General features: G+C 48.3%; 1 protein-coding gene across 8 annotated transcripts in view; it reads right to left on the minus strand.

The window, feature by feature from the left end:
• Positions 1-14,841, minus strand: part of KCNMB2 (potassium calcium-activated channel subfamily M regulatory beta subunit 2) — a 318,635-nt gene that overhangs the window by 16,197 nt on the left and 287,597 nt on the right. For 6 of the 8 annotated variants that reach the window (XM_081911380.1, XM_081911382.1, XM_081911377.1 and 3 more), the window contains exons 2-3: positions 12,870-12,989; positions 7,210-7,380 (exon numbers count right to left, since the gene is read on the minus strand). In XM_081911380.1, the coding sequence (XP_081767506.1) occupies positions 7,210-7,380; positions 12,870-12,989 (291 nt within the window). The remainder of the gene's footprint in view (positions 1-7,209; positions 7,381-12,869; positions 12,990-14,841) is intronic. The other 2 variants (XM_081911379.1, XM_081911384.1) reach the window with 1 other exon arrangement.

Genomic DNA, 14,841 nt, shown 5'->3' on the forward strand with positions numbered 1-14,841 from the left:
CCGGTGTCCTTTCGGCCTCACGGGTCCTCTCTGTATTTACTGATTCTGCCTCTCCTGCTTGCCCCTGCAGCTCTATGGGCCTCACTGCCCCACTGTTCCCTTGGGACTCCTCTGACCTGTCCTCCTCCTCCTGGTTTTCTCCCGGGAATCGTCGCCGTATCTGGTCGCAGTGGCGGCGCCAGCATTGCCCCCCATCTGTTAGCACCTCGTACGACACGGGGCCAGTGACCCTGGTGACTGTGGCAGGTACCCATGCAGGGCCTGCCCCAAAATTCTTTGCGTACACTGGGTCCTGGGCCTCGAAGATCCGGGGGTTCCTGCCTTCCCCCACCACTACCTCATCCTGAACTCTATCGGGGTGAAGGCGGTCCAATCTGATTGCAAGGCGCCGACCCATTAGTAGTTCAGCGGGGCTCCGGCCAGTCGTTGAGCTGGGGGTGCTGTGCTGTGCTAGAAGGAATGTGGCAAGGCGGTACTCCCAATCCCCTTGCGTCATGCGTCGAAGGGTGTCCTTGGTGGTCCGCACCATGCGTTCTGCTTGGCCATTGGTGGCCGGGTGGAATGGCGCCGAACGGATGTGGCGGATGGCGTTCTGCACTGTGAAGGTTTGAAATTCTCCTGACGTAAATGCAGTCCCGTTGTCTGAGACGAGAGTGTCAGGGAGCCCGTGGGTTGCAAACAGCCTGCGTAGTACCCGGATGGCTGCGGACGTAGAAGTGGACGGTACCAGTGCGACTTCCAGCCATTTGGTGTAGGAGTCCACCACTATGAAGAATGTTTTCCCCTGAAAGGGGCCAAGTCCAGCTTGCCAAAAATTTTCGACCCAGCCAGGGTTGCAAGGACATGGCTGACCACTGGCACTGGGTATGCATGGGCCGTGAGGGCCTTGTTTATGGTTCATTTGTAGTCTGCGCAGATGCGGACCGAACCATTAGGCTTGACGGGTGTGACGATTGGGGTTTCCCAGGTGGCATTAGGCACCGGCTCCAGCACTCCTTGCTCCACGAGTCGGTCCAATTCCTCGTCAATACGGGGTTTCAGGGCGAACGGGACCCGGCGGGCCTTGAGCCTGACCGGTCGTACTGCGGGGTCAAGCTGTAGAGCAATGGGGGGGCCCGTATACTGTCCCAATTTTCCATCGAAAACCCCCAGAAATTCCATGCATATGGCATCCACGTCCACTTGTAAGCTCATGTGGTTCACCCCGGTGATGGCTAGCCCCAGTGGTCCAAACCATGCCAATCCCAGTAAGCTAATGTAGGGGCCTTTGACCACAAGCAAGTCCAGTTGCCGCGTCCGCCCTCGGTATTGCACCCTGAAGGTCCCCACCCCCATTGTGGGGACCTTACGTTTCTGGAAGTCCCGGAGGGTGAATGGGGCCGGCCTGAGTTTGGGACCCCCAGTGGGACACAGTTTCCTTAAGGTCCTTGCCGAGATTATGGATAGAGTTGAACCCGTGTCAAGCTCCATGCGGCATGAGGCCCCCTCTATCTGTACCTCTACATAAATTTTCTCTACGTTGGGGTGGGGCAACTGGTATACCTGGAAGTCCGTGAGCTCCGTCGAGTTGCCTTGGTGCGTTGGGCCTGGGGCTCTTGGATTGGCCATCTGATGCCTGGCGTCGGGTGGGCCGAGCCCGACACACCCGGGCGATGTGTCCCAATTTTCTGCACTGCCTGCACTCTGCGTTGCGGAAACGGCAGGTCCTCCTCTCGTGACTTTCTCCACAGCTTGCGCAGTTCCCTCCTTCTCGTCGAGGCAGCTGTGGTATGTGGGCTGCTTGAGTGCGCTGCTGTACTCGGTGCACCTCCTCCCTGTCGGATCTTGAGTCGTTGGTGAGGTCTTCGTGGTGGACCCTCGGTTGGGACGGCTGGCTCGGCCGTGCCTCTTGCGTCGACCTCTCAGCAGCTTCCGTTGCCAGGGCCTCCTCCAGAGCGACCTGGAACGTTAGGTCCTTCTTAGCGTAGAGGCGTTGTTGCAGCTTCTCATCCTTCAGGCCACCGACGAGGCGGTCACGAAGCATGTTCTCCAGCTCTGAGAAGTTGCAGAACCGGGCAGCTTGGCGGAGAGAGGTCACAAACCCAGTTATGGTTTCCCCAGGGGCTTGCCGCTTTGCGTAGAAGGCATTTCGACGAGCCACCACTGAGGGCTGTGGCGAAAAGTGCCCCTTCAGCTGTTCCATTATTGTTTTGTATGGAACAGTAGCGACGTCTTCAGGTGCAAGGAGAGCCCGGGTGATTTCAAACGTCTCCTCTCCGCAGACGCTGAAGAATATTGCCCTCTTCTTGGCGTCTTCTTCATCGGTGATCCCTTTGGCTTCTAGGAGGAAGGTGAAACGGGAGGCGTACGCTTCCCAGTCTCCAGATGCTGGGTTGAACGGCGAGAAGCTGCTGTCGGTTGCCATTCTGAGTTCCTTGGGTCCCGGAGCTGAAGCCTGGATACACGGTGCGAGGCAGCGGTGCGGCAGGTGGCGATGCTGCGGTGCTGTGTGTGGCAGTCAGCTCAGCGGGATCCCATCCTCGTCGCCAGTGAAATATACTCAAAGTCGCAAAGTGATTTCATGCTCTTTATTCAGCTCATAGTGGTGAGGAGGAATGAATGAATGTCCCCTCAAAGTATCTGCTTTATATACATTATTTACACAATGGGCTGCACATGATTGGCTAATTCTGGAATTCTACTGTAAGCCAATCAGGTTGTGGATTCACTGCTATCTGGAGCATGATTGGGTGGTTCCTGCTAACCAATCATACTGCTGCATTGTTCTAGGACCAATCAGACTGCTGCATTCTGAATCCTATTGTTCTAGGACCAATCAGACTGCTGCCTTTTGGAGCCTATTGTTCTAGGACCAATCAGACTGCTGCAGTTTGGATCCTATTCAACTCAGTACATAACACTATCTATCTATCTATCATCTATCTATCTATATCTATCATCTATACCTATCTATCATCTATATCTATCATTTATCTCTTCAACTGGTTTGACTTTTAAAAATGATCAAACCCTCCAAGTGTCCCTATTTTCCTGGGACAGTCCCGGATTTACAGAAGCTGTCCCGGTTTCTGATTTGATCCCAGAACGTCCCACTTTTCCTTAGGACGTCCCTATTTTCATGTGATAAATGTTGGAGGGTATGGCAGGACATCCCTATTTAATCAGAGATATGTCGGAGGCAGTGCTATTTTTATAGAAAAAGAGTTGCCAGAACTCACCATAACCGCCTCCCTAGTTCTCTTATAATGGTAATGGCGCCCACCTGAGAGGTGCTGGAACTGAGTTCTGATTAGTTCCGGCTGGAAAAAAACCCTGGTTGGAAGGTATGAACTATTCCTCCTAATGCTTAGGGCCGTCTTACCCATAGGTGCTAGGGGTGCAGCGCACCCGGGCGCCGAGATCACAGGGGCACCAGGCCGAGAGTCCAGAGCCTGAGAGTTGAGTCTGGCGAAGAGCCCGCTTGTTGGCTGGAGAGCCGCAGTGGGCCCCAGAAGGCAACTGGGCCTGATCGGCCCGTGGCCCTTCGTTTGCCAACCCATGGCCTAGAAATTAGGTCCCTGGTCCACACCAGTTGATCACTTGCTTCCTTGCTTCCACTGTCAATGCAAACAGATTCAATTCATAAAGTGTTCTGCGCCGCGAGTTTGGGGGCAACCGAGCCAGTGAGATGCTGAGGTGGCAGATGAGTATTTGCACCCTGGCGCTGCATATGCCGAAGACAGCCCTGCTAATGCTGATGCAAGTCTCCCTGTGCTCAGGTTTACGTAGCCCAAAACTGTAGGCCATATTACAAATGACAGCTGCCTGCTCCCTTCTCCCCATAATTTGAGTACCGTTTCTTAAATCATTTCAGCAATGATCTGTAGAAACTGTTGTGCCTCAGAAACCTTTAGAGAGAAACCTGGCTGGGAAGCCAGTGGTATTTAAATTCCAAAACCACCCTCTTTTCAGGGATCCTTAATTAGACATCCCTGCCAATTACAGCTAAGGTCAAATTACTCCTCTGCAATCACTGGTGATGTTGTTAACCCACATGGCACTCCAGACTCCTTCCATGAATATCAAAGCATCATACGGTCTGGAAAGTAGTGGAGTCTGACAAGATCCCAGTGAGGTAGAATGTTTTGTGTGTGTATCTAGGGGTTGTTTTAGGCTTTAAAAAAAGGGGTCAAATAAATTCAATGGGATGGCAACATGTCCTAGGACATGCCTCCATCTGAAGGGCTGGGACAGTCTTCCAACTGAAGCCAGCCTCTATCTGGTCCAAGTCTGTTTTGAAGATAAAGAACGCCAATAATTTAAGAACCAAAGAAAAGCCTCTCCAGGTCAGGTCACTTGTCCATCTTGTCCAGCACCCCCATAACACAAGGTGCCTATGGGGAGCATGCAAGCAGAAGGGCTACAGGAAAGATGAAGCAGAAAACCCCCCACAAGTGATCTCATCCCTAGCAAAATTATTGCTAGGATATGTGGTGAGTGTCTCACTTTGAGCAAAATTATTACATAGATCAGCAGGATTTCCACTTGTGAGGAGGAAGGCATTAGTCTTACACCAGAAGGAAGAAATAACCCCTCAAAGTGCTGTAAAATAGCTTGATCCTTTTTACAAATTAAACTTCCATTTTCCTTCCATTTGAAAGCTTATAGTTTTCTCTAGGCCGCTGATTATTACTGCCGCTCCCTGCTGAATTAGGCCAGGGCTGTGTTTTGTGGTGATAGACGCTCAACGTTTTATGGACTTCAGTGGGACATAGATTAGCCGATAAGGATATTAGTCGAAACCTCATACTGTGAGGGAAAGGCTGCCAGATCTTTTCATTTCTCTGCTGTGCTGCTTAATCCAAGGCTAAACAATGACAAAGGAAGGAGATAAAATATATGAGGCTAAATCCCTCCGCTAGGAACTGAGTACTGTTCTGGTAGCAAGCTCTGCCCATGTCTCCATTGCTGTGAGGGGTGTCCTGTGCCACTTTTAAAATGAAAACACAACCTTATATTGTAAATGAATAGATGGGTCCTAAGTGAGCCAGGCCTGCTCTAGAGTAGAGTAGGAACTGAAGTGATGCTTCGTTTTGCATAGGGGGAACACAGTGTAACCGGATAAGAAAAGTGCACCCCAGAATGGCAGCCATTTTTCTTCTAGGTTTAGTTGTACACTATCAATAAATAAAGTGTCCTGCTTGTTTACTGGTTCAAGTATTTGGTGGCAACCTTCCCAACTCTGTATCACAGCAAATGGTTAAAGCTCATAGGCATCATCTGACACCATCTGCCCCATGGGAAGGAAGAAGAAAGTGAGAGAGGCCTTCTCCAGCTGGACTCGTCCCCCTTTGGGCCAACTTGACATTTTATAATATTTATTTGTTTTAATGTTTTAAAAATGTAAACTACCTTGGGCGCCTTGGCAGAAAAAGCATATATAAATGCAATGCAATCATAGAATGTTTGAATGAAGGACTATTGTGGAAATAGTCCCAGTACATTTCCGTGCACAATTCAAAGTGTTGGTGCTGACCTTTAAAGCCCTAAACGGCCTCGGTCCTGTAAACCTGAAGGAGCGTCTCCACCTCCATTGTTCAGCCCGGACACTGAGGTCTAGCACTGAGGGCCCTCACTGCGAGAAGCCAAGTTACAGGGAACCAAGCAGAGGGCCTTCTTGCTAGTGGCACCCGCCCTGTGGAACACCCTCCCACCAGATGTCAAAGGAAAAAACAACTACCAGACTTTTAGAAGACATCTGAAGGCAGCCCTGTTTAGGGAAGGTTTTAATGTTTGATGGATTACTGTATTTTAATATTTTGCTGGAAGCTGCCCAGAGTGGCTGGGGAAGCCCAGCCAGATGGGCAGGGTATGTATAAATAAATAAATAAATAAATAAATAAATAAATAAATAAATAAATAAATAAATAAATATAATAATAATAATTATTATTATTATTAAATGATCCATACAGTGTTGAAGGAATGGTATGACTGCTTCAGCACCCACAAAGCTCACACTTCTACAAGGGTCCTTCACATGGTCATTTGCCCGAAATTCACAACATGCCAATTTCACTGTCCAAGTGTCCCTATTTTCCAGGGACATCCCTGATTTAAAAGAAGCCATCCCGATTTCTGATGTAATGGCAGAAGGTCCAGCTTTTCCTTAGAACGTCCCTGTTTTAACTGGAGAAATGTTGGAGGGTGTGGTAAAAGATAAAGGGACCCCTGCCCATTAGGTCCAGTCATGGCCGACTCTGGGGTTGCGGTCCTCATCTCACTTTACTGGTGGAGGGAGCCGACGTTTGTCCGCAGACAGTTTTTCCGGGTCATGTGGCCAGCATGACTAAGCCACTTCTGGCGAACCAGAGCAGTGCACGGAAATGTTGTTTACCTTCCCACTGTAGCAGTACCTATTTATCTACTTGCACTTTGATGTGCTTTCGTACTGCTAGGTGGGCAGGAGCTGGGACCGAGCAACGGGAGCTCACCCCATCATGGGGATTCAAACCACTGACCTTCTGGTCAGCAAGCCCTAGGCTCTGTGGTTTAATCCACAGCGCCATCCGCGTCCCTGGAGGATATGGTATGATGTCCCTATTCTCACTGGGGAAATGTTTGGTAGGGCATGCAGTTATCCGATCCCCAAGCTGTCTGAAGGCAATCCTGTACAATGGAACCTTGGTTTTCAAACTTAATCTGTTCTTGAAGACTGTTAGGCTTCTGAAAAGTTCAAAAACTGAGGATCAATGGGCTGGCTGCAAAGTCAATGGAGAAAAAATGAAAAACGCAGCTCGGAAGCATTTCAGCTTCTGCAAATCGTTCAAAAACCGGAGCAGTTACTTCGGGGTTTTCAGCGTTTGGGAGCTGAAACGTTCCAAAACGGAGGTGTTTGGCAACCGAGGTTTGATTGTATAGGGAAGTTTTTTTTAATGTTTAATGTTTTATCATATTTTTATATATGTTGGAAGCTGCCCAGAGTGGCTGGGACAACCCAGTAAGGTTTGTGGGGTATAAATAGTAAAATTATCATTATGGAATGGGACGTCCCTGTTTTCATTGGATAAATGTTGGAGGGTATGCCCCACAGCATCTCAAACCCATATTACCCCTTAGTAACAAACCCAGGTAGTTCCACTAGCTCCTTATCCAATTGTTCACCCCTCGGCCTTGCTCCTGCCGCTCAAAACAATTTTGCTGTGGGTGTGAGAGGGGAAAAGCATTTACCTTTGCATGTATGACCTCAGCAGCGTGATTCCCAGGAGGAAGTACATCATAATCGAACACACCATCATAGTCAGTCCCAGCAGTATGGCCCGGTCCTCCCCTGCTTTGAGAGCGGTGACTGTTTTCCTTTTGTCCAGCAGATCATGATCCCTGATTTTTTGGTAAATATTTCTGAGGTTGAAAACAATACATTCTTATGTGGAGTTCACACTTAATCAATAAACCCTCTAAAAGGACTGACAGTTCTGCTGCCAGGGCCTGTCTCACGGGAGAACAGGCTTGTAAGGTTTCCACAGCTGATGTTTCCTAAACAGTTTGCTCGGACCTGGTCGTGGGGGGGGGGGGGGAAGAAATCACCGGCACCCGCAATGTGCCACAGACATCTGCCGATGAAATGTTTTCAGCTGTAGAGGGGAATGGCTTGCAGATTGGTTGCAAAGGCCTAAATCACTCACACTGAGCACTCTCACGAGAGTATATTGCAAAATGTGTTCTGTGACTGAATGGCAGTTCTCAAAGCTGGACCCTGCTTTTCGTGTTGCACAAATTTCCTGGCTGCATTGCTGAAATGTGCTTTATGTGGGACTTCCCTTAACAATAGTCTGAAAAATCCAAATTGTCCAGAATGTGGTCGCCGAATGTGGTTGGCTGGTGCCAACAGACTGGCTCATGTTTCACTGGTCCTTCATCAGCTTGACCAGTTGCTCAATTCACAGTGCTGGTTTTGAGCTCTCAGTGGTTGGCGATCTAAGTATCTTACTGAAGCACCTCTCTGTGTATCCTCCACCGAAAAGGGACAAAGCCTTTTTGGTGGTGGCTCCCAGATTGTGAAACAGCCTCCCAGGAGAGAACGGCTGCCAGACCGCATGGTTGCCCACTTGCAAGTCAGCTTTGAAAACTGTTCTATTTTAGTGGGATTTTTAAAAAAAATAAAGTTCTGGCTCTTAATGCTTTTTGAAATTGACTGCTACTTTTTACTCATCCCTGTTTTACTGCTGGGATTTGCTTGATTATTTCATTTTATGATATGTTAAATCCTTCCGAGCTGCCTTGAGTATATTGTAAACTAGAAGGACAGGATATATAAATTATAGGAATAAAATGATAAGAATAAAATACAGTGCTTCAAATGTAAAAGAAATCAACAGAAGAGGGACACAGGAAGTGGCCTTAACCCTTTGAACCCCATATTGTCTATTTTCTCCAGGCTTGCAGCCAGAGGGTCTCCCTTGACACTTATGTCAGGAAGATCCTTTTAAAGTTGGAGATTCCAGGGATTGAACCTGGAGCCGCGGAGACACCATTTTTTGCAAGAATCAGGTGGCTCTGAGCCTGATCAGAAACACAAGGATGCTGCCAAAAATGTCAGCTCCACTTCAGCTCCCCCTCAGAAACCCCTGTTGTACAAGTGGGAATCCTTGCACTGATAGGAGGCGTTAGCTGGATATTGACGTGGGCATAGCCAGAGATCCACTGGATCCTAACCCTTCCACTCATCCTGTTGGATATAGCCTTCGGACTGCACCTTTCTCTGGCTACCAAGCTAAGAATATGATTTAGTGCAATGTATGCTAGACTGTGTAAGGTGAGCTTCATTTCCTATGGAGAAGTGATGTAAGCAAGCGTTGCCCAGCTATGGCTATTTATCAAAATGTATTTAACCGTGATAGCTTGCTATCGAGAATTTGCGTCGTTACCAAATGAGAGCAGGCAAGAAAGGCAACAATTGTCATGGCGTTCTGGAACATTAAGCCCATCGCGCGACATAACTTGTGTCACTCTGTAGACATAAAACAGGCACAGTGCAGTCACTCAACAACGTCACCGGAATGTAAACGGGATTCGAAGGGACGGCTGAGAAACAAGACTGCTAATTGAAAAGGGCCGCAAGCGTCTTTCTACGAGGGGGCTATGAGCCATGAAATGCACAGAGGAAAAAGTAAGAGAGAGAGAGAATGAATAACTGGCAGGTAAGTAGAAGAAAGAATCCATCAACAAAGCGATGGAAAGCCCAGCTCGTGTGTAAAGAGTTGTGGTGGCTTGATTGGCCCTGGAAAACCAAGCGCTCTCAACTGGAAACCTATTAATTCGTTGCGAAGCACCTTAAAGGCAAAGCCAGCGAGCTGAGGGTCAGCAACTGGCAGCCCTTCACCCAAACCTGGCCCCTTGACCAAAAAATAAAATTTGGCCAGCCACGGAGAAGAATAGCAGGCATAGCGGGAACAGTGGTTCTTGACTATGAGATTTGAGGCCTACTATCCTCTACCTCCTCCTCAGAGTAGTAATATCCCTATATAATTAAGTCCTTGAGCCCTTGTCCTGAGGGCAACAGCCAAATGAAGATAATAAGAGGAGCAGGACCTTTTCAGTGCTGGCTCCCTGCTTGCTAGTTTTGTTCCTTAGGGAGACTTGCCTGGCTTGTTACCTTTTGACATTTAGAAGGTTGGTTCTATGACCTGGTTACCGTCCCAAAGCGGGCGGTGATAATGACTGCGTGTGTCTGCTGTTTGCAAGCTGCCTTTTACTGGATGTAGCTGTTTTATTATCTGCTTGATTTTATTGCTGAGCAATTAAATCCATTTTTATATGTAATTTAGTTGACAAACCCCCTTGAGGACACTGCTGGGCCATCAGATAGGATTCAATATACAGTGGTACCACGGGTTACAGACACTTTGGGTTACGTGTTTTCAGGTTATGGATGCGCCAAAACCGGAAGTACTGGAACGGGTTACTTCTGGGTTTCGGCGCTCGCGCATGCGCAGAAGCACTGAATTGTGTCACGCACATGCGCAGATGCGGTGCTGCGGGTTGTGAATGCTGCGGGTTGCGAACGTGCCTCCCGCATGGATCACGTTCGCAACCCGAGGTTCCCCTGTAGCTTTGTGTTGTGCTCTTGTGTGACCAACAAGAAAGCCCAACCTGAGGCTGTGTGGACGAAGGCAGTGTGCAGGAAGGACCAAACTTATTTTTCAAAGCTGAAAGACACCAGGAACATGGAGCAGGTCTTGCCCTTGATCTCCCCCCTGCTCAGGTGTCCTCACTACCCTAAATGCAGCATGTGGTTGGGTGAAGAAGAAAGCAATCCTTACTCCAGCCTCGGATGAATGGCTCCATCGATAGATGAGTGGTGGGAGGAAAGCTAAGGAGTTTATTGGCAAAAATGGAACTCCACTTTTCTGCCACTCACCATAGCTGATAGGTCATTAGTTAGGAAACAGGGGCCCACACACTTAGCCTTGGTACCCAGCAGTTATTTGCTGTTACCCATCCATTACTGGCCACCACCAAACCTTCTGACAGGTGCACCAGCTGTAGAGGGCAGAAGGATTTCTTTGCATCCAATATTGATGGGGCCACCATTCCCTGCCACCTCTGGCACTACCGTCACCCCTAGGTGAGCCCCAGCATGTCAGGTGGTGGCAGGAGACATGGAGGGTGACTTTAACCCTCCACACTCCCTGTCGCGATCACCAGAGCGCCTTCTGGGAAGGTGTTCTGGAGATTCTTAAAGGGACGTCCGTGTGTCCTGGCAGGCCTGGCTGGACTGGGGTGCGTGTGTCGCGCTTGTGACGTCAAGCATGTGCAACCGGCCACCCCAAAGCTGGCGCGCCTGCCCTCTGACACGGGAGATAGAAGGAAGCAGCCCCTTATTTCATGCAGCAAGATTCTCGCTGCTTCAGAATGTCTCCAAAATGTGATAAGCAGTGAAAGATTCACGTCACTTGCCCGCCTAGCCCTCCTGGTGTGCCAGAGCATAGAGGGGTGGTGTCAGCATAAAGCAGGGACAGGGAATTCAAGGGCCACTTTCCTTTCTGGGGGCCACATACCAGTGGTAGGAGGGGCCATAGGCAAAAGTGGGTGGAGCTATTAATGCAAATTTTACCATTGACCGTTAGGGATTAATTTCTACACACACTCATGCACCATTCTCTAACCTTCATTTGGGCAAGGAAGCAGCGGCGGAGCTTCATGCTCTGGCACTGGGGGGGGCAGAGGGCAGGTGGGGGCAGGGAAGGTGTGTGTCCTGGGGGTGTGGTGTGCCACCCGCAGGCGCGTGGCACCCAGCACAGGCGCGGGGGGCAGCCACAATGGCACCCCACCGGGATTGCGCTGCCAGGGGCGGTGTGCTCCCCCCCCACTCCTCTTCCTCCGCCAGTGCAACGAAGCAGCATTATCGGAGTTCAAGGCTGCATTCCAGCCAGGTAGAAACACTCTTGGAGGCTACAAAACCAGGCTGGCCAGGAACATGGCTTGGGAGGGAATGTGGCCTGGATGTGTGTGTGTGTTTGTTTCACATTTCCCCCCCTGAGCCTGAGGTTCCCCACCCCTAACATACAGTGAGAGCAAGGTCTACTTTGAGTTAGCTCTGTGATAAATTACTGTACTGTTTCTTCAAGAAGGTATATTTAAATACCTTTTTCATTTCATTATATATCATCTCCCAGAAAGCCTTAATCCTTGGGCACGTCCACCAAAGGTGAAAGAACGTACCTTCATTGTCTTTACATTTCCAACCTTTATTATCGGGCAAATGGTAAATTTTTGCAAGCTTGACTGGTGTCATGTACCACCTGTATATCATTTTCATAATATTCTCTCTTAAGGCATTACATGCCGTGAATTTCATACCTGTGGTCCACAACTGTTCCCAGTCAGCAAACATTATGTTATGTCCGACATCTTGTGCCCATTTAATCATAGCAGATTTAACTGTTTCATCCTGAGTATTCCATTTCAACAGCAAGTTATACATTCTTGATAGTATCTTAGTTTTGGGATCTAACAGTTCTGTTTCCAATTTTGATTTTTCCACCTGGAAGCCATTTTTTTTGTCCAGATTGTAAGCCTCCCTTATTTGATAATAATGAAGCCAATCTCACACTTTGTCTTTTAATTTCTCAAAACTCTGCAATTTCAATTTGTCACTTTCTTGTTCCAAAATATCCCAATATTTCGGCCATTTGGCCTCCATATTGAGCTTTTTCTGAGCCTTCGCTTCCATCTGTACTGGTACCATCCGAATTGCGCACTGGCGGATTGTGGCAGAGATGTGCTCGGTGTTGGGGGAGGGGAGAGCATTTCACAGAACAACCTCCTTCTACCAAAACCCCACAAAAGTATCTCCCCACGACAAGGACAAAACGTCTCTGAACGGATGGGGCAGTTCTGAATGGCAGTGGAGAAGCAGATCTGTTAAACTTTTTTTAAAAGTAGTGATATGGCAGGAATGTCCTCTCTCTCTTTTTAAAAAGGCAGCAGAAATTCAAAACTTTTTTTAAAAAAACCTTTTTAAAAGAGTGTGGAACAGAGGAAGGGAAGGAATATCTTGGTGGCTGGTGATGGCACCAGCACTAGCCAATAGGTGCTTTAGACTGACACTTGCACAAGCTAAGAAGGAAAAAAACCAGCATAAGGCTGCGTGGGCACCATTCATTTAAAGCACATTTTGCAGCATATATATAAACTGACCTACTCAAAAGCACCCGAAATAATTTCCAGCACCCTAAGCAAACTAGTTCCCAGGATTCTTTTTGGGTGTGTGTGTGTATGCTTAAATGTACGGTGTGTTCACAGCTTCATTCTCCTCCCATCCACCTTTCAGGCTGCAAGTGAGCCTAAAGGAAGCCATTTCAAAGCAGCCTACAGACGCCACGTACCTTCTTTCGTCGTGTCTGTACGACGTGGAGCTCCTCCCACTGGTCCAAATGAACATCTTAGAGGATTGGTCTCCGCTGCCTCTCCTTACTGTGGAGGTCCTGGAGGGATGGTGGTAGGACCTAGGAAGCAACAGACAGCCACCATCACCACGTGCTGAGACCCTGATGGGCCCCATCGCATCCCTCAAACCCAAGCTGCAAATCCTGGTTGGATTGTCCAATGTTTGCAGGCCCTGCTCCGTGTCAAATGGCTTTTAGGTGATTCCAGGCAATGTGCGAAACACCAGGGATGAACTTCCTATTTCCCCTTCCATCCAGCAGGTTCAAGTGACATTAAATTATTATCTTCTCCTTCTTCTCCTCGACCGTTCTTTCCCCTCCAACTTCTATCAGACTTAACAACACCTCATTCTGACGCCTTCTCAAGTGTGGCTTAAAAAAGAGAAATAACTTGTATAGTAAACCCTGTCATGGTTAAATACGGCCTCTGAATGTTCCACTTCTCCTGGCTGCCTCTGCAAGCCTTGCCTGCTCCCTGTTGCTTCCTGATGGGAGCCTCTGTTTGTACATTTGCTCTAAGCAACCGTAAGAGTTACAACAATTATGCTGGATCCGCTGTGTATTCTGAATGCACTGATCTGTTGCCAAAGCTGCGGTGATGCTTAAGTTGTGGTTAAAGTCCATCTCCTGGATGATGATCCTCTGATTGGCAGCGGTTTGGTGGAGGAGGGAGGTCACAGCAATTTTGACAAGTGCTCCATGACTACTAAAAGGGGATTTTTTTTTCTTAGAAGCCTGCAAGGTGAATGTTTCCGAGCACAATTCAAAGTGTGGGTGCTGACCTTTAATGCCCTAAACCGCCATTGTTAAGCCAGGACACTGAGGTCCAGCTCCGAGGGCCTTCTGTCAGTTCCCTCACTGCAAGGAGTGAGGTTACAGGGAACCAGGCAGACAGCCTTCTCGGTAGTGGCACCCGCCCTGCGGGACGCCCTCCCACCAGATGTCAAAGAGAACAACAACTACCAGACTTTTAGAAGACATCTGAAGGCAGCCCTGTTTTTTTTTTTTTTTTATTATTATTATTATTATTATTATTATTATTATTATAAACACTGTTTCCTTTCAAGTTCTTTGCTATTCTCTTGCCACATCTCCATGCCCTCCAACATTTCTGCAATGAAAATAGGGACGTCCTTTTCCATAACAATAACAATAATTTTATTATTTATACCCCGCCCATCTGACAGGGTTGTCTGAGCCACTTTGGGCAGCTTCCGACATATATGAAAACATAATAAAACATTTTTTAAAAAACCTTCCTTATACAGGGCTGCCTTCAGATGACTGGGGGGTGGTGGTAGTGGATAACTCCATACCCTCCCACATTTTTCCGATGAAAAGAGGAACGTCCTAAGGAAAAGTGGGGCATTCTGGGATAAAATCAGAAACTGGGGAAGCTTCCGTCAATCTGGGCCTGTCCCTGGAAAGTAGGGAACACTTGGAGGGTCTGGCAGACTGGCAAATAATTAATCTCTTACCTGGTGGTGATGAGTACGTCAAATGGGGAAAGGGAGGGTAGAAGAGAGGAATATCCTTCTTCTTATGCCCATAATTCCCTTCCCCATGGGGCCTGGGATCCAGGAGGGCTGAGATGTGGCCACCCTAACTATAAACAGAGAAGTCATTCAAACAGAGCGCTGTCATCCTGAGAGTCCTTCAAACACAGGGCTGTCCTCTATAAAGCCAACCAGGCTATTGTGTTGTTCATGATGCCCTGCTTGTAAGCAACTCACAAGTATCAGGCTGGCTGCCACTGATAATGGCTTGCTGGACTGGATGCACTGTGGTCTGGTCCAGCTACACCTTTCTTTATTTGGTATGCAGTATCACCACCATCTTAGCAACAGAAGGACTGTTTCCCCTCTGCCTGGGCTTGGCTTCAATTACCGACCGTATTTTTCGCTCTATAAGA

Source organism: Podarcis melisellensis (assembly GCF_964234715.1).
Source record: "Podarcis melisellensis genome assembly, chromosome: 5".
Classification (NCBI taxonomy): Eukaryota; Metazoa; Chordata; class Lepidosauria; order Squamata; family Lacertidae; genus Podarcis; species Podarcis melisellensis.